The 21,018-nt window shown below is 39.7% G+C and overlaps 1 protein-coding gene across 2 annotated transcripts in view; it reads left to right on the plus strand.

The window, feature by feature from the left end:
* Positions 1-9,936, plus strand: part of LOC308693615 (cytochrome P450 2G1-like) — a 36,628-nt gene extending 26,692 nt beyond the window's left edge. Inside the window, exons 7-9 of one of the 2 annotated variants that reach the window (XM_081370646.1) lie at positions 6,922-7,109; positions 7,219-7,360; positions 8,861-9,936. In XM_081370646.1, coding sequence (XP_081226772.1) covers positions 6,922-7,109; positions 7,219-7,360; positions 8,861-9,042 — 512 coding nt within the window. In that variant the 3' untranslated portion in view covers positions 9,043-9,936. The remainder of the gene's footprint in view (positions 1-6,921; positions 7,110-7,218; positions 7,361-8,860) is intronic. The other variant, XM_081370647.1, reaches the window with a different exon arrangement.
* The last annotated feature ends 11,082 nt before the right edge of the window (positions 9,937-21,018 follow it).

A 21,018-nucleotide genomic window follows, 5' to 3' on the forward strand; every position in this document is an offset into this window, starting at 1 on the left:
TGAGGACTGTTTTATCTCTAAAATAGCTTGGAAGAAGAAGCCCTGACGCCGAGGCTGCAGGCTTCTGAGGGTGGTCCCCTCTTGGGTAGGGACGGTTTTGAGAAATCGTTTCTCCTCGGCGCCCTCTGGGGTGTGACTCTCTGAGGAGGTTCGCAACGCTGCCAATTCGGTTTTCCTGCCGGTTTGCCGTTTCAGGGCGCCGAGGTGCCTGCTTTTTCCATCGATCCTCTGAGGAGGGTCGTAGGAACAAAGCTAGTTAGAGGTAGGCAAGATCTGAGGACTGTTGTTATCTCTAATAAAACTTAGACAAGAAGTTCTGACGCTGACGCTATCAGGCTTCTGAAGGTTCCTCCGGGGTTGGGACGGTTTTGAGAAATCGTTTCTCCTCGGCACCATCTGGGGTGCGACTCTCTGAGGAGGGTCGCAGCGCTGCCAGTTCGGTTGTTCCCTGCCGGTTCTCCGTTCAGGGCACCGAGGTGTCAGCGTCCCCATGCGATCCTCCGAGGAGGGGTGTAGAACGGTTAGTTCAGTTATTCCCTGCCGGTTCGCCGCTTCAGGGTACCAAAGTGACTGTTCAACCAAATCCAGAGGCCAGTCTCGAGAGACTGTTTCCCCTAGTAGAATTTCTGGCAGCGTGGAAACTACTGCCATATATTTCTCAGTGGGTCCTGCACACTATAGAAAAGGGCACCCAGATTTCTAGGGGTCCTCCCCACAGTGGTGGAGCCCGAGCAGGCTCTGATTATGGAGCAGGAAGTACTGACACTTCTGCAAAAGGAGCTATAGAAGGGGTTCCTCCTCCCAGCAGACAGTCAGGGTTTTACAGCCGTTACTTCATTGTTCCGAAAGAGGATGAGGGGTTGCATCCTATTCTAGACCTGTGTCAATTAAACAACAGGTTTTAGAATCTCAAGTTCAAAGTATACTTACGCTAATATGTCACAGATTCAGTCCGAGGACTGGTTTGTCACAATAGACTTGAAGGAGCGTGTACTTCCATGTATCTATCCATCCTCATCACAGGAAGTTCCTGAGGTTTGTTTTCGGGGGCGAAGCATACCAGTATCGGGTTCTTCCCTTCAGCCTAGGTTTATCACTCTGCACCTTTACAAAATGCGTGGATGCAGCTCTGGCTCCTCTAAGACTCCAGGGCATTCGCGTATTAAATTATCTCGACAATTGGTTGATTTTAGCTCAGTCCGAGCAGATGGCAGTTCGGCATCGAGATGTCGTTCTGTCTCACAGAGGTTGGGGTTGCGGCTCAACGCCAAGAAAAGTGTGCTCCCTCCCAGCTCAGAGGACCACTTTTCTGGGTGTTTTATGGGATTCGACAATAATACAAGCACGTCTGTCACCTGCACGTATTTCTGCGATTCTCACAGCCGTAAAAGGGATAAAACTAGGCCAGTCACTCACTGTGAAACAGTTTCAGAGACTGTTGGGGCTCATGGCAGAGACTGTTGGGGCTCATGGCAGCTGCATCCAACGTAATCACTTTTGGTCTTCTGTACATGTGACCTCTGCAGTGGTGGCTCAGAACCAAGGGGTTTTCTCCGAGGGGAAATCACACGATCAAGGTCATGCAGCGATGCCTTCGTGCCTTGGTCTCGTATATCAGAGCAGATATCCTGTTGAGGTAGGGGCTGAGGCCCGGGGAATGGAGACTTCACCCCGAGGTGGGTGAGCTCCTTTGGGAGAACTTCGGTCAAGACTCAAGTCTACCTTTCGCATCGTTTTATACAACGCATTGCCCTATGTGGTTCTCCCTGACGCATCCAGCTCTGCTTGAACTAGATGCAATGTATTAGGTGTGGTTGAGGCTACACCTGTATGCATTTCTCGATATCTTTGCTCCTGGGAGTTACTCTCATCCAGAGTTATGGATACTGTGGGCTCGGCCTCTGAGGGGGCCCAGCTCATAGGTTCAGGTCTCTCGACTGAGGTCGTGGAGACCATACTCAGTCTAGAGCTTCCTCCACGAGAAGACTGAATATGCATTGGAATGGAAACTGTTCTCTGCCTGGTGCGGAGAACTCCTTCTGAATCTTGCTATCTGCCCTATGGTACAGTACTTGATTTCTGCAATGAATGTTTCTTTGCTGGGTTATCTCTGAGGAGAGATCCTTATTTCGTCTTCTCCGTGGTACGTGAGGCTGAGGCCTGCACATACTTGGATTTGCACCTGGTATGGTGATAGTCTTTCTTCAACCCTTGCCGGGTTGTATTCCTAGGTCCCTACTAAATTTGCGGGTCATTTGTGCTGCAAGCCTTCTGTCCTCCACCTTAATACCCCAGATCAAGAAAAACTTAATCTGTTATGCCCCTTTCCGGGCTTTGGATGCTTATGTCCACAAAGCCGCCCTGTGGTATATATATATATATACATATATATATATATATATAAGAGCAATTATTTGTCTGCTTCAGGTTACCTAAGTTAGGTTGCCCTGCATCTAAACAGATAGTGAGCAAGTGAGTAATTGAGGCTATCTCACTTGCTTATTAAGCGGCCGGACAGCCTTCACCTTTGGCTGTCCCGGCCCATTCTACCAGGAGTATGGCTGCTTCTAAGGCTTTATTATCAGGAGTTTCACTCTATGACATCTGTAATGCGGCAGGCTGGTCCTCACCGCATACATTTGTTAGATTTTATGACTTGGACCTAGGCTCCACTCCAGGGTCTAAGGTGCTTGTTTCCTAGTGTGCGCATGGTCTTCATACAGAACAGGCATTTGTCATATGGCGTCGTGGGTATAGGGTTCCCACAGCGCTTGACGCAGCGCGAGTTCCCTTGAAAGGGAACGTCTCAGGTTACGTACAGTGAGGAAAATAAGTATTTGAACAACCTGCTATTTTGCAAGTTCTCCCACTTAGAAATCATGGAGGGGTCTGAAATTGTCATCGTAGGTGCATGTCCACTGTGAGAGACATAATCTAAAAAAAAATCCAGAAATCACAATGTATGATTTTTTAACTATTTATTTGTATGATACAGCTGCAAATAAGTATTTGAACACCTGAGAAAATCAATGTTAATATTTGGTACAGTAGCCTTTGTTTGCAATTACAGAGGTCAAACGTTTCCTGTAGTTTTTCACCAGGTTTGCACACACTGCAGGAGGGATTTTGGCCCACTCCTCCACAGAGATCTTCTCTAGATCAGTCAGGTTTCTGGGCTGTCGCTGAGAAACACGGAGTTTGAGCTCCCTCCAAAGATTCTCTATTGGGTTTAGGTCTGGAGACTGGCTAGGCCACGCCAGAACCTTGATATGCTTCTTACAGAGCCACTCCTTGTTTATCCTGGCTGTGTGCTTCGGGTCATTGTCATGTTGGAAGACCCAGCCTCGACCCATCTTCAATGCTCTAACTGAGGGAAGGAGGTTGTTCCCCAAAATCTCGCAATACATGGCCCCGGTCATCCTCTCCTTAATACAGTGCAGTCGCCCTGTCCCATGTGCAGAAAAACACCCCCAAAGCATGATGCTACCACCCCCATGCTTCACAGTAGGGATGGTGTTCTAGGGATGGTGTTCTTGGGATGGTACTCATCATTCTTCTTCCTCCAAACACGTTTAGTGGAATTATGACCAAAAAATTCTATTTTGGTCTAATCTGACCACATTACTTTCTCCCATGACTCCTCTGGATCATCCAAATGGTCATTGGCAAACTTAAGATGGGCCTTGACATGTGCTGGTTTAAGCAGGGGAACCTTCCGTGCCATGCATGATTTCAAACCATGACGTCTTAGTGTATTACCAACAGTAACCTTGGAAACGGTGGTCCCAGCTCTTTTCAGGTCATTGACCAGCTCCTCCCATGTAGTTCTGGGCTGATTTCTCACCTTTCTTAGGATCATTGAGACCCCACGAGGTGAGATCTTGCATGGAGCCCCAGTCCGAGGGAGATTGACAGTCATGTTTAGCTTCTTCCATTTTCTAATGATTGCTCCAACAGTGGACCTTTTTTCACCAAGCTGCTTGGCAATTTCCCCATAGCCCTTTCCAGCCTTGTGGAGGTGTACAATTTTGTCTCTAGTGTCTTTGGACAGCTCTTTGGTCTTGGCCATGTCAGTAGTTGGATTCTTACTGATTGTATGGGGTGGACAGGTGTCTTTATGCAGCTAACGACCTCAAACAGGTGCATCTAATTTAGGATAATAAATGGAGTGGAGGTGGACATTTTAAAGGCAGACTAACAGGTCTTTGAGGGTCAGAATTCTAGCTGATAGACAGGTGTTCAAATACTTATTTGCAGCTGTATCATACAAATAAATAGTTAAAAAATCATATATTGTGATTTCTGGATTTTTTTTTTAGATTATGTCTCTCACAGTGGACATGCACCTACGATGACAATTTCAGACCCCTCCATGATTTCCAAGTGGGAGAACTTGCAAAATAGCAGGGTGTTCAAATACTTATTTTCCTCACTGTATGTAACCATGGTTCCCTGAGAGGGAACGAGACGCTGCATCGCCTTGCCATACTCCCTGCATGCTTGTGATCGACTTGCTTCGGCTTTTCAGAAGCTGTCGCGGTCTGTTTCCAGGGGTGCTTTATAGTTTCCTGGTCGATGATGTCACCCGCCTATGACGTCTCGTCTTTCCATTGGGCTGTTTACACGTGCTTCACGACGCAATCACGTAGGGCATTCCCGCAGCGCTTGACGCAGCGTCTCGTTCCCTCTCAGGGAACCATGGTTACATACGTAACCTGAGACGATTTCTTTCGATAAATATATTCCTAAATATTTCAGTGAGCTCTGATCCCAATTAAGGTGGAATTTCTCTCTAATGTGTTTCGGAGATGTATAATTAAAAGTCAAAGTTTGCGTTTTTTTTTATGTTTAGTTTGTATCCTGCATATCTACCAAATTTTTCTAGAAGGTTCAATAATTCAGGAAATTAGTTGTTGGGTTTACTTAAATAAATCAAAATATCATCAGCGTATAATGCCAATTTATGGTCTTCTCCATTTATGCAGATACTTTGATGTTTTCAGTCTGACTTATCCATTGTGCGTGAGGCTCTGGACACTCCTGTCTTGATCCACGTTCTAATATAGGCTAATGATGTCTGAAAGATACCCATTTATTTTTATCCTGGCTGATGGTTTACTATAAAGTGTGCGGATGCCTCTATCAAAATTTTCATGCATGCCAAATCTTTCAAGAACCTTATATAGGAAAGGCCAACTCACAGAGTCAAAAGCTTTCTCAGCATCTAAACTAATTAAAAGGGCTTCAAGTTTATCCTGTTGAATTTGATTTAGTAGTAGGGTTGCCACCCGTCCCTTAAAATACGTAATTGTCCCGTATTTACAAGACCCACATTTCTAACTTTCATTCATGGAGATTACATGGATAATTTTACATGGTTTAGTGTAAAATTTTGTGTTAAGATGGGTGTACCTTATTTTGCCACACTGATGTGCAGCCCTAATGTGTAGTGACCGCCTGATGTTATCATGGGTTTGTCTTTAAGAAATAAACCCACTCTGATCGTTATGTATAAGTTGGGGGATAATCTTTACCAGTCTTTTGGCAAGGATCCCTGTGTGTAATTTGTAATCAACGTGCAGCACCGAAATTGGTCTAAATCAGTGGTTTTCAACTCCAGTCCTCGGGACCCGCTGCTCTGCACATTTTGTATGTCTCCCTTATTTAACACACCTGAACCAGATCATCAGCTCGTTAGGAGAGACTCCATGAACTGATTTGAGTGTGTCAGATAAGAGAGACATACAAAATGTGCAGAGCAGCGGGTCCCGAGGACTGGAGTTGAGAACCACTGGTCTAAATGAACTGCTTTCCAATTTATCTTTTCCCACTTTTGGGATAATTGAGATCACTGCCTCGGTCCATGATGGAGGCATTTTGGCCATTTTTGCTAGATCTCATGCTGCAGTAACACAGGGTTTGTGATGTGAAAATATTAATGGAACAACTGTTAGATTTTTGATCTAACAACAATTGTTAGATTCCAAAGACACCATTGAATCAGTCTATTTTATGATGATTATAAAACCATCAACAGGTAACCATCATGAAATAGACTGATTCAGTGAAGTCTTTGGAATCTAACAATTGTGTTGTTCCATTAATATTTGCGGCAGCAAAGAAAGCTAAAGTGAAACGAGATCAGGTGATGATGGTCACCTATTTCATGATGATAATAAAACCATCAACAGGTAACCATCATCACCTGATATCGTTTCACTTTAGCTTTCTTTGCTGCTGCAAATGTGTTCGACAAACACACTGTCACAGTGGCCAAAAAAGACAAAAGATATAATAAGAGTTAAGAGCCCAACTAATGGAAACACTGATCACTGTTAAACCTCTGTTAATTCTCAATAAGAACTTCTGAAGATGTATGACAGAAATAAAGTCAGTCTGGTTATAATAAGTGACGCTGGTAATGCTGTTTGTGGAGTTGTTTAATCCTCCTCTGCTGAGATCTTCACAGATTTAATGTCTTCTTTTCTCTTCAGTTGATTTAATCTTAGACTGTGTCTGAAGTCAGTTGTAGTTCTTGTGTTTCTGCTCATCTCTTTTTCTGTTCTCTTCTTTCCTTCAGGGATTCTGCTTGTTAACTATTAAGGCTGAGATGACTCCATATTTAATATACACAGACTTTGTGGCTCAGATAAGGTCCAGTTCTGGTTTATTTCTTTGCTCTTGGCTGACATGTGGTATTGCTATGGCCTGCTTGTGGCCCAGATCTGGCAAACAGGAATGAGCCGCCCAAGGGCCGTCATTCCACGCTCCATGTGGGCCAGATCCGCATTCCACAAGTGCCAGATGTGGACCGGATCTGGGCCGAAACAATGTTGCTATCTGGGAATTAGGAGAAAAAAAAAAAAAAGTTTTGTGTTTGATCTTTACAAAAACGTTTTTTTTTTTATTGTGTTGTTTTAGGGCAAATGCAAAGGGAGATTGACAGAGTTATTGGAAGGAACAGGGTCCCTACAATGGAAGACAGGAAGTCCCTCCCCTTTACTGATGCTGTGATTCATGAAGTACAACGTTTTCTGGATATTGTCCCACTAAATATTCCCCATTATGCCATGAAAGACATCACATTCAGAGGTTATTTAATTCCAAAGGTAACGATTAATCACACAATACTCAGCTGTTTATTTTATTGTATAGCTGTTGAGTATTGTTGAGTTTGGAAATATTCATATAATTTTAAATAAGCTTTCTTTCTTTCAGGATACAGTGATCATTCCCCTGCTGCACTCTGTCCTCAGGGATGAGGTACAGTGGGAAACCCCTTGGACATTTAACCCAGAGCACTTTCTGGATGCCAATGGCAGCTTTAAAAATAACCCAGCCTTTATCCCCTTTTCTGCAGGTAAACTCTGAACTGTCTACAATCTCACACCAAACAAAAGTTTTAAAGTTGTTCATTTGAAAAAATAAAACCACATATTGTGAAGATGGTTAAATGTCTTTTTAATTTTAACATAAAAAAGGCATTATTAAAATTTGTTCTTTTGAAAATCAGTCCTTAAATTCAACCATGAGTCAAATAATGTTTAACCCAGACCTATAGCACTATAGAATAGCTCCAGATGTACACAAAGCTTCTTCACGCAGTTTAACTTTATATGAAGTAACTAATTAACTAAGTAGCTGCTTGTTTCGAAAATTACTTCAGTCAACGTGGCTAATTCTTGTTCAAGTTCAACAAGCTTGAATCCGATGTGACATTGTAATAGGAACCAAGTAATGAGCACCGAAGAAAAATGTCTGGCCCAATTAAACAGAGGCAGAGTGAATACAAAAAAGTTTGAAGTATAAGTGACTATTTATCCAAACGTGCAAAATCATGAAAAATCCTAACCCAAATATATAACATTAATGGAAAAATTAAACAAAAAGGGAATAATCTTATCCAAATTATATTTAAAAGCAATTATGCCAAATGCAAATTTTCCAAAAAATAACTTCCGCAAAAAGAACAAAAAGAAAATCAAAAAAAGACAAATCACACTCTCCACTGCAGCAACCAACTCAGACAAGCATATTTATACTGGCGGCAGCACCATTACCCCATGGGGATGGACAAACTCACATACAATACTTTACACATTTTGAAGAAGTCTTGAAGAAACATTTTGTCATACTGTTCAAAATAGATTATCTACTCTCTTATGCAACAGTTGATATAATTTACAATACATTGAACAGGAAATAACAGAAGCAACTCGGCCGTGTTGTCCCTGAAACACCCATCCTCAATTAAAAGTGGTAGATTCCAATCCTTAGCAGAACCAAAGATTCCCGCCACCGTTTCCCCGTCAGACCACTAAAATTATGGGACAAACAATACTGCATAAAGACAACAGGTATTTCATTCACTCATTCCGATCGATATTATCATAATAAACTCTTATGTCAGTAAACAGTCTCTCTGTGTGTGTGAGTGCATTTATTAACTCAAGTCCATGTTAAATGTGCGGTCAATCCGTGACCGTCACAGACATCCACACAGGGAACGAATGCCTCACGCAAAACTCTAGACAGCAATGAAACCAGCTGAAGGATATCTGAAATTGTAACTTAAATTGGAGCAATATGATAGGCATTGTATTCCTAAGTAGATCAGATACTGAGTATCGACTGGTCAAGCTTAACTGATGTGGCCTGTCTGACTGATGCAATACACTTAACAATATGCTAAACACTTAAATGCAAAACCAAATATTTATATATAAAAATAAATGATAAATATTTATTTATAAATAAATAAAATGTATTTCGAGTTATTTCTTTTTTTTCTTTTTCTTTTTTTAGAAAAGGAGTTTGTGACATGTCACTAGTTCACCTCCTCTGCATTCTGTCTCTGCAGGTAAACGCGCTTGTGTGGGTGAGTCTCTGGCTCGTATGGAGCTCTTTCTGTTCATCGTGTCTCTGCTTCAGAAGTTCAGCTTCAGTAGTCCAAAGGGTCCAGATAGCATAGACACCAGTCCTGAACTCAGCAGCTTTACCAACATGCCTCGATTCTATGAGCTCATTGCCTCCCCCCGCTGAACAAAGAAACATGACCATAATTCATACTAATTACAAGTTCTTTGAAGCTGGATCAGTTTAGAGAGTATTTGCATATAATTTGTTTAGATCTTTTATTTAACACATTTAGAAAAACACCATTATTTCCAATTTTTCAGTGAAATAGTTACAGTGAAAACTGAAAAATTGGTATTAATGAAAAATGTGTCAGCATGCTGTGAGCAATGTTCTCGTTCTTATTTCAGAATCTACAGGTTTATTTGAGAGTTGTTGTGAAGACATTGAGGGGAAAGTATTTTTTCTGAAGTCTGTTTCTGATTCTTATATATGTGTGTTACTTGCTCCTGGGTGTCAGTCAAATGCTCCATTAATAAATAGCTCAGCAGTCTGCAGTCAACACCAGGATGAATTACTAGAAAGGGTAAAGGTATGGTGAAGCCTATGTGATGATGTGGGGCTATTTTAATTCCAAAGGCCAAGGGAACTTTATCAGGATGCATAGTATCCTAAAAATTTTTTTTTAAAAAATACTTAAAAATAAAAATCTGCCTGCCTCTATGGGAATTTAACATAGGGGTGTCCAAACTTATGCACCCTGTATTTTAAGGAAGAACATTTATTTATTTACGATACATTTTTCATTCACAAAGAAAATTGGTGTCCTTAAAGGTTGGATTTTTCCTAATTTTTTAAATTAAGGCATTAAGTTCAATTTCCAAAAGATGATTTTTTATTCCTCTTTTTAGTCAACTTTAGCATGGGTGTCTAAACTTATGCATAGCACTGTAAAAGGAGGCACATTTGTCAATTTCCCCTAACATGTACTGTAACATTGCTGATATTCTGATTGTTTTTTTATCAACAACATCACCAAATCACCAAATAAAAATGTATCATATGCAAAATAAGTATCACAGACAATTTTGTGTATGTTTGAATTACGTAAAAATGAATATGAAGTCAATTTTTAATAATAATAATAAAAAAAAAAAAAAATCAAGGGTTGGTTCGCCCAAAAATGAAAAATCTGTCCTTTACTCACCCTCATGTCGTTCCAAACCCGTAAGACTTTCGTTCATCTTAAGAACAAAAATTAAGATGTTTTTAATGAAATCTGAGAGTTTTCTGTACCTCTATTGACAGTTCATGCAACTACCACTTTAATGCTTCAAAAAGTTCATAAAGAGATTGTAAAATAAATCCATATGAATTGAGCGGTTTATTCCAAACTGTCTGAAGAGACACGGTTGCTTTATATGATTAACAGAATTAATTTAGGCTTTTATTCACATATAAACAATGATCAATACAAACATCAGTTATGGTAAACGAAAGCTCAAGCATGCTTGCTTGACGTGCAAGAACCAGTGGGGTTCATTCTCGAGTATCACACAGCACGTTTGAGCTTCCGCAAGAACCACTGTGGTTTGTTCTCACTTGTCAAGCATGTACAGTTCAGCTTCTGTTTATGTTAACTGACTAATGTTTACATGAGATTAAAAGCCCCAATTTGTTCATCATATAATGCCCAGAAAGGCCATGGTGACAGCAGAGCAACGACTGAACAAGGCGGAGCCACAGGGACGAGGAAGCCTGGTGAAGTCGTAGGGACGATGGTCCCAGGTGGAGCTGAGGGAGTGAGTAACCAAGGTGGAGCCAACTGGTCAACAGGCCGAGGTGGAGTTACGGGCTTGGAGGTTCTAGGCGGACCTAGAGGGTCAACACTCCAGGGCAGAGCTGGCGAACTGGAAGCCCCAGGCAGAGACGAAGGGCAGTAAGGAGCTAGCAAAGACAGGGCCAAAAAAAATGGGTAGCACAGGCAGGGGTTTACAAAACAGCCTCGTTGGCCAATACAGGGCAGAAAGAGGGTTTAAAAGTGGCCACCTTGGCTGACATGGGACAGGCAAATAATTCAGGAACTGCGTCCTTGGTAGAGGAGTAGGAGTAGGAGTAGGAGTGGGAAGCAGGGTGGGAACATCACAGACAATTCTAACTCAATGCAGGGCGACGAAACAGGCATGGTGCTCTGCGATAAAACAGGCATGAAGTTTGGCTACTAAACAGGCAAGGCGTTTATTCTTGCAAACTCCACACTAAAGGGGTTCAGGGTCAGCACACTCACGTCAGCCTTGGCAGTAGGGTCTGAGCTCCACTCCATTCCCTCATATTCCACCAACACGCCCACTGGAACGGATAATGTTGTCGGGCTTGGGCTCCGGTACGATCTTACACTGTTAACCCTTGCTGTAAAAAAAAGGCCAAATTCTGACAGTATCATACCATTTTCCATTAAAACAATAAAATACCGTAGAAAACAATGCATTCTGGGTTATATTTGTCCTTTTCGAGAAAATAGCCTACAGGAATATACTGTGAATTAGCACTGCTTAAAGACGACACTCAGAGGCTGTGTTCCAAATCACACCCTATACTTCTGACGAAGGACCTTCGCCTGGACCCGATGACAACGCAGTGCTGAAGTGCCAACTAGTCTCTCCCTATTGAGGATCCCTTTACCACTCTACAGATAAAGTATTTTCGGGAAATTCGTTTCACGTACCTACCCCGAATTGATCAAATAAAATAAAATTCTGTATCAAAATTTATAAGGAAAGACCAGTACTTTGTTTAGGCTTGGTTTGTAGGGAATTACAAACCTGCGCACTAGGGTGGTCCTTATTTTTAAAGTCTCCAATTGTCATGCTCTTAACCCTTCAAATTGTTCCTTTATATAAGAAAATACAGCATGCCAATTTTTATGGCAGTAACATAATTACTGTAGCTCAATAGCTTTAAACTTTCTGAGATTTTGATGATTTTCGTAAAAACAGATCATTTGATTTGGTATTGTACCTGGCTAGTAAAATTCCAAAAAGATCTCCATAAAAGCATCTAATGCACCATTCCTAAATATGTATTTTAGATACATATCTCAGTTTACTTATTGTAGAAACTAAATCCAAATTAATCCATCCATGACCCGGTTTAGCAGATTTACCTTTCCTGGTGGAATCAATACATATTTCTATTGATGATCACTTTGGTTATTGTTTGGGTTTAGAGCACATTTTTTGGTTTAAAAAATTACATTACGTTCCTTGAAATTGACCCGGAACTTTGGCCGAATCAAGCAGATTATCAGGAGGCACAGGCAACCATGCAATGAAAGTAGTCAATGATCACGCCGAGAGAGGAGTGGCTCTGATTCAAGAATACAGTGGCTATCTCACACACTCTGAAGAACAACTGCAGTTTCTCCTTCATGTGGTGGAAGATCACCGACGGATCTATCCAGACTGCAAAAAGTCAACACTGGCTGCTGAGCATCAGAAATGAGGGGTTGTTGAAAACTTTGTGCTTTTTTGAGATTGTTGTCATTGTTGTCATGTCAGTGTTGCTCTGATTTCAATAAAATGTAGTTCATTTGCAGCAACTTTTAATATTACTTGCATATCACAATAACGCCGCACAGCTTAACATAGGCAATCTTCCACATGATTGAGCTACCTCTAAATATCATTTTTTGTCAACATTTTTGCATATTTCTAATTTTGAAGTTAAAAAGGAACAGTTTAAAAGGTTAAGACACTAACATTTTGCAAAAAAAAAAAAAGAAAATGGACTTGATAAGGACCACCCTACTGCGCACATATATTCAAACGCACATAACTATAGAACCAATTCTTAATGCGCATGTGAACGCCATCAGCGTTTATCACAGGTTTGCGTTTAAAGTCTGTGTAAAGAGAATGGTGTCGTCTTGGCGGCCCCTAATTTAATAACAAATGATCGTTGCGACGGAAGCGAATCAATCAAAACTAACTTTAGCTGCAAAATAACTTTATTAAAGAACCGCTATAAAGCCAAAACAATCTTTGTTACCTTAAATTACACGTTTATCTCTGTAAAGCTGCTTTGAAACAATCTACATTGTTAAAAGCGCTATATAAATGAAGATGACTTGACTTGACTATACCCTCATTCACTATTCCCTACATTAGTTCACTAATAAAGTCCACATGAATGAAAAGAAGTGAGTGAATTGAGACACTGATGAACATCTGATAAGCAGAATCACTGAACGACAGAGAAACTTCCAGCCACACTGTGTGTTAAAAGAGTTTACAAACCAGTTTAACATTATTTCTTTCATACATGTACAAAAGTTATTGTTGAGAATCAACCAATATTTAGTTGTTGATGCTTTATTGAATATAATAAAGTTTGTAGTCACCATGATGGAGATCAGTATTTCCTTTAGATGGTCTCTTGACACTTGACTCCTTAGCGTTAGTTTTTCTCTGACTGCTGTAACTGTGAGTTTATAAAACATTATACAATTTTCTAAAATTGTTATGGCAAGAAAAAGTCAAGAATAAGATGATCAGGTGTTTCTGGCTGTTGTGATGATGCCATAATCATTTTGAACATGTCTGATCCTCTGATCTCATACTGTGTAAAAGCTTTGAATTTATGGTTGCTTAAATTGTATCCTATATCTGTGAATCAACAACATAAAATACAATGGTTGTGTAATCAGTTATTCTGAAGGATAATTAAATCATATAGTGCATTAAAACATGCTGAACTCATACATGACTTAATCACACACAGACATCAACAATCAGCACATGAATCTCGTCAATGGTGACAATCAAAAGTTTCATGTAGCAATGCATGTTGGGTTCCATGATAGTATAAAACTCCCAGCTGCATGAATAAATAAATGAAACTATTATTACCACCATTGTTGAGTGTGCTGAGTGTTCATGTGCTAATTTTTGACATCTCTGTGTTTCTACATGACAGCTCTGTTTTTTTGGTTGTGCATGATGTGTTAAAAAAAATCATCCGTGAAACTCTTTGCTGTAGTTATAATGTGTTTATTAATGTAGCCATTACTAATCTGTAATGGTTGTAAGTCAGTTGTAGTTCTTGTGTTTCTCTTTCCTTTAGTGATTCTGCTTGTTAACAGCAGGTGTTCATCACTAATGCTCAAAAATCTCTTACACAGCAAATTCCCCGATGTTAAATTAACACCACTCTGTGTTTATATGGGAACCACCAGCAGAGTGATTGAAAACTGAAAATTGAAAATTGTCACCATAATAAAGTCATACTGGTTAATAATAAGTGCAATAATGCGTAATGGCTCAAAGTCAGTTGTAGTTCTTGTGTTTCTCTTTATTCTGTTCTTGTTGTTTCTCTTTCCTTCAATGATTCTGCTTATTAACATTAGGTGTCACCACTATGGCCAATCATCACTTAATTAATCACTTAATTATCTGATTAACTTCAATACTGCTTCAGTGTAGTTGGACACATATGTACACTGAGTGTTAATTCAACACTGGGGATTTTGCTGTGTAGATTTATAAACTTAGAGAAATATAACACTCAGAATACTTCAGGCTAGAAAAAAAAGAAAAAAAAAAGAAACCGGTAACAAAACACATAAACTGATCACTGAAACGAGCATCAGGTGAACAACATAATCCGATCAGTCAGAAACCGAATAAAAAAATAATCAAAACACAAGACACTGAACTAAGAAATGTGCCAGACCAACCCGAAACAAAAAACAAGAACTGATCACAAAGGTTCTGAGACAAAGGTTCTGCGTTGTGGGGTGCCTCAAGGGAGTTGCCTTGGACCACTGTTATTTTCTATTTTTATTAATGATCTGTCTTTTATTTTGGGGTGTGCCACTATTGCCCTATATGCAGATGACTTGACTATTTTTGTGTCTGATTATGACTCTACCAGACTTAATACTGTATTAAAAAATGAACTAAAATTAATTGAAAATTGGAACAGAGAAAATAAAGTTAATTATTAACGTTGCGAAGAGTAAATGTATGATGTTGGGATCTAATCATCTTTTAAAAGATTCCCCTGCTCTGAACTTGTCAGTTGGTGGTTTGATCATTGAACAAGTGGCTGAGGCCAAATTGCTCGGCGTGATTGTGGACAGCAGGCTGACCTGGAACGTTCAGATAAAACTAATATTGAATAAAATGGGCAGGAGTATGGCTGCAGTTCGCCATTGCAGAAAATGCATACCGATTAGTATACGGAAAACTTTGGTGGAATCAATAGTTTTGTGTCATCTGGACTATTGTTCCATAATTTGGGCTACAACTACAGAGAATAATTTAAACAGATTACAGATTGCACAAAATAAAGCATCTCGGCTTGTTCTAAACTGTTCTTTTAGAACAAGTATTAGGGACATGCACAATCAGTTAGCATGGCTTCATGTAAGAAGCAGAATTAATTATTCTCTTATTAAATTCTTTAAAAAAATACAATTATTACAAAAGCACCTGAAATTATTTATAAAAGATTGACTTTCTTCAGTGATGTTCATACTTGTTCCACTCGCCAATCAAGTGAAGGGCGTTTCTTGTTACCTGCCTGTCGAACAAATCAACTTCAAAGAACATCGTGTTATTGAGCAATGGTGGCATGGAACTCGCTCCCATTATTTTTGGTCTCAGAGAGTCACAATGTTAGTTTTTCCAAAAGACTGAGACTGTATTTATTTACTTTGGAGGAACTGTTATTAATAATGGCTGTATAATGAGCTATGGCAATTGAAATGTGATTTTTATATTTTATATTATACCCAGAGAGTGGTAATATTTTGTACATAGAAGAGCTTATATTGTTATATTGTTATGTTGTTATGTTTAGTGTATACACTCACCTAAAGGATTATTAGGAACACCATACTAATACTGTGTTTGACCCCCTTTCGCCTTCAGAACTGCCTTAATTCTACGTGGCATTGATTCAACAAGGTGCTGAAAGCATTCTTTAGAAATGTTGGCCCATATTGATAGGATAGCATCTTGCAATTGATGGAGATTTGTGGGATGCACATCCAGGGCACGAAGCTCCCGTTCCACCACATCCCAAAGATGCTCTATTGGGTTGAGATCTGGTGACTGTGGGGGCCATTTTAGTACAGTGAACTCATTGTCATGTTCAAGAAACCAATTTGAAATGATTCGAGCTTTGTGACATGGTGCATTATCCTGCTGGAAGTAGCCATCAGAGGATGGGTACATGGTGGTCATAAAGGGATGGACATGGTCAGAAACAATGCTCAGGTAGGCCGTGGCATTTAAACGATGCCCAATTGGCACTAAGGGGCCTAAAGTGTGCCAAGAAAACATCCCCCACACCATTACACCACCACCACCAGCCTGCACAGTGGTAACAAGGCATGATGGATCCATGTTCTCGTTCTGTTTACGCCAAATTCTGACTCTACCATCTGAATGTCTCAACAGAAATCGAGACTCATCAGACCAGGCAACATTTTTCCAGTCTTCAACTGTCCAATTTTGGTGAGCTCGTGCAAATTGTAGCCTCTTTTTCCTATTTGTAGTGGAGATGAGTGGTACCCGGTGGGGTCTTCTGCTGTTGTAGCCCATCCGCCTCAAGGTTGGCGTGTTGTGGCTTCACAAATGCTTTGCTGCATACCTCGGTTGTAACGAGTGGTTATTTCAGTCAAAGTTGCTCTTCTATCAGCTTGAATCAGTCGGCCCATTCTCCTCTGACCTCTAGCATCAACAAGGTATTTTTGCCCACAGGACTGCCGCATACTGGATGTTTTTCCCTTTTCACACCATTCTTTGTAAACCCTAGAAATGGTTGTGTGTGAAAATCCCAGTAACTGAGCAGATTGTGAAATGCTCAGACCGGCCCGTCTGGCACCAACAACCATGCCACGCTCAAAATTGCTTAAATCACCTTTCTTTCCCATTCTGACATTCAGTTTGGAGTTCAGGAGATTGTCTTGACCAGCACCACACCCCTAAACGCATTGAAGCAACTGCCATGTGATTGGTTGATTAGATAATTGCATTAATGAGAAATTGAACAGGTGTTCCTAATAATCATTTAGGTGTGTGTGTGTGTGTGTGTGCGCGCGCGTGCGTGTGCGTGTGTGTGTGTGTGTGCGCGCGCGCGTGTGTGTATGAGTTAGACGACTTAGACGATGTTGTGTGCACCTCTGTATTTGTCTTCATGGTTGTACAGCTTTGATGTTAATATTTTGGTAAAAATTGTTAAGACCCCACGAAGAATAGCTGCTGCTTAATGCAGTAGCTAATGGGGATCTAAATAATAAACAATAATAATAAACAATCACCCGTGACAGTCCATGCAGCATTGTTCCTTACAACCACATAATTCTGACTGCAATTCGATGAACTTGATCCAGGAATCAGATTCCAAACAGCACCAGGCCACAGCCTGTTTGCAGACACACTCTATAATCCAGAAAAAGGGATGCAATTAAATTCATTCCATGTTGTTCAGTGCCTTCACAAACCAAGAGCTGCTTAGATTTCATTCAGAAACGAGCAGCTGACCCAGCCTCAGGTGACAAGCCCGAAAATCAGGTCCTGAATAGATCCTGATCACAGATTCAGACAAAACAACGCCAATCTCTAAAACTTATCAAACGAAAATAAACAACAAACAAGCAAACATACAAACTATCCAAAATACTGTGTCGTCAATTTAGATTTGGTGTGAACTACTTGTACTTTTTTTTTGTTTTTTTGTTTTTTCAGTTAGCTTGTTTACTGTTTAAAAGTCTTGCGGTTGTGTAAACACTTTATTGTTTAGTGCAAATTAGCACATATTTAATACAGAGTTAATGCCTATGCAAATATGCCTTTACATATTTAAACATTAAATTACAGTGATAAATACACTTTATTGATGGTCCCCCAACAGACATTCTACTGACTATAAGTAACTTTGCAACTACATGTCAAGTCTTTATTATACTAAACCAAACCCTAACAACTAACCCTAACTTAAAAGTCTACTAACAGTCTACTGCAGTCTACTAATACTCTGAGATTTGCAATGTAGTCGGACATGTAGTCGTTGCTTAACCCACCTTTTCAGACCTTAAAATTGTTGGTTGTTCTCCACATAGCAACATTGTGATCTGGGCCACATGTCAGCCAAGAGTAAAGAAATAAACCAGAACTGGACCTTATCTGAGCCACAAAATCTGTGTATATTAAATATGGAGTCATCTCAGCCTTAATAAGCCTGTTAACAAGCAGAATCACTGAAGGAAAGAAGAGAACAGAAAAAGAGACGAGCAGAAACACAAGAAGAGACTGAAGAGAAAATAAGACATTAAACCTGTGAAGATCTCAGCAGAGGATGATTAAGCAACTCCACAAACAGCATTACCAGCTTCACTTATTACTAACCAAATTGTCTTTATTTCTGTCAGACGTCTACAGAAGTTCTTATTGAGAATTAACAAAGGTTTGATGCTGTTTCATTTGAAGTCACAAAAACGGTGATCAGTGTTTCCATTAGTTTGCCTTTTAACTTAGATTTCCCAACACTATAAACTGTTAACCTTTACTGTAAAAAAAGGCCAAATTCTGACAATATCATACCATTTTCCATTAAAATATTAATATACTGTAGAAATCAAAAATAGCCTACAGGAATATACTGTAAATTAACAGTGCTCAAAATCGACACTCAGAGGCTGTTTTCACAATCACACCCTATACCCTCATTCACTATTACCTTCATTAGTTCACTAATATAGTCCCCTTGACAGAGTGAATGAAAAGAAGTCAGTGAATTGTTACGTCCGTAAAGACGTTTATAGTATTGTGTGTGTGTGTGTGTGTGTGTGTGTGTGTGTGTGTGTGTGGTGTATTATGTTTTTTCGTCCTGTCTGTTTGTCTTACTTTCGCTTTCTTAGGTTGTTGCTGATTGGCTATCTTGCTTGTCAGTCAAGACTAACGAGATGAGTGGCCACGCCTTGGGAGGCGGGATCTGCATACGCATGATGAGTGACACCTGGTGAAGCGGATACTTAAAGACCATGCTGCTGCCAGTGTGACTAGAGAACTTTGTAATGAGAATCTGTGTTATGAACCTTTGTTTTGCGATACGATCTATTGTCTTAGTTTTGCTTTGCGATTGAAAACCTTTTAGGGTATTAGAGAACCTTTATCTTAAGAGAGGTTGGAGATTGAGAGAGCTTTATACACAAGACATTTTTGTTGGATAAATTGTTTGTGTGTTTTATTTTCGTTACGTTGTTCACATGTATGTTCATCGTTCCTTGTTTTGGCTGCGCCCAAAACCTTTTCATTTGTGAGCGTGGCGGTCTACAAAGGAGAAGGGGATAGGTAAGATTGTCACGTGACATACATTGTACACACGTAGTTAAACTTGTCTGTATAAAAACACTAGTTAGGGATTTGTGCCACCCGCTGTATTTATGTTTATTAGTTAGTGTAGTTTAGATACGATGTCCTGGACGTTGAAGACTTTTCCTTTGATATTTTCTTTTTATCTTAGTATTAGAAGTTTAATGTGTTAGATAACCTTTTTGCTTATATTACATTTGTTTGTTTGGCACAATCCGTTTTCCCCTTTTTTTTCCCTTTGTGGTTGGGTTTTGTTATGGTATATGTTTATTCATTATATAATTATTAAACTCATATTCACTTTATTCAGTGGTCTCTCGTGTTTTCTCACCTCACTCAGTGTTATATGTTGATGTGTGTCTGAGATGGTTACATGTGTTCCCCTCTTAAAAAGCCCTAGACGGGTACGAGTCATAGGAGGGTCGTAACAGAATTGAGAAACTGATGAACACCTGATAAGCAGAATCACTGAAGGACAGAGAAACAAGAACAGAAAAAAGAGAAACACAAGAGCTCATTATAAAACGATTATTTATTTCATACATGTACAAAAGTGTTTGGTGAGAATTAACAGATATTTAGTTGTTGTTTTATTGAATATAATAAAGTTTGTAGTCACCATGATGGAGATCAGTATTTGTTTTAGTTGGGCTCTTGACTCTTGACTTTATAAAATTAGTTTATCTCTGGCTGCTGTAACAGTGACTTTATAAAACACATCTGTTATGGCAAGAAAAAGCCAAGAGGAAGATGATCAGGTATTTTAGGCTGTTGAGATGATGCCATAATCATCCTGGACATGTCTGATCCTCTGAGCACATCCAGTACATAAGCTTTGAATTTATGGGTATTTAATATTTATTGTACATCTGTTAATATACAACATGAAACACAACAATATTTCTGTAACCAGTTATTCTGAAGGATATTGAAATCATATTACATAAACATGTTCACATTAAAACATTTGGAACTCCTGCTTTACTCAGACACACACAGACATCATAAATCAGCACATGAATCTCAACAATGGTGACAATCAAAAGTTTCATGTCACAATGCATGCTGGGTTTCAGGATAGTATAAAACTCCCAGCATGCATAGCTGCATGAATAATAATAATAATAAAAAAATATATATATATATACATATACATACAGGGCCTGAAGTTAACTTTTTTGACCACCAGCCACTGTGGCAGGTGGATTTAAAAATCCACCCGCCACAATGACTTTTTACCAGCCAATTTTTTTTTTTTTGGCCTCATAAAAGGTGGGGGAAAAAAAAGGATTTGCACAAACATTTGTTCTTTAACTTGTAAGAATACACATTTAAGTGCTGTCAAGTTATTAACGAGATCCATACAAGTAATAATAACTCTTAGAATACAGATATAGACCTAGTGCAGCTCGTATGTAAAAAAAATCACACGCGGCTGTGTTGATGGCTGGGCAGCTGTTAGTTACAGCGTTCAGGAACCGTTAAGCAGAACTAAATTAATATTGTTATTACTGGTAAAGTTACCGGGTAGGCTACCGGACATTTGGACACAACATCTGTGCAACTGTCATTGTACTGTAATTTCAGCGTTGCATTATCTCATCTCATCTCATCTCACCAACAGTTTAATACAACTCACACATTCAAACGTAACTTAGTCAGAGAAGACGCATCTTTCTCTCCGATCACATACGTTCCGAAACACTCAAACTGCGCTGCTTTCACAGATGCTTTCTTTACTCCAGTAATGTGCCGCCACATTTTTAGCTAAAATCCAACGAAA

This window comes from Scardinius erythrophthalmus (assembly GCF_964197995.2).
Source record: "Scardinius erythrophthalmus genome assembly, chromosome: 7".
In the NCBI taxonomy this organism is placed as follows: domain Eukaryota; kingdom Metazoa; phylum Chordata; class Actinopteri; order Cypriniformes; family Leuciscidae; genus Scardinius; species Scardinius erythrophthalmus.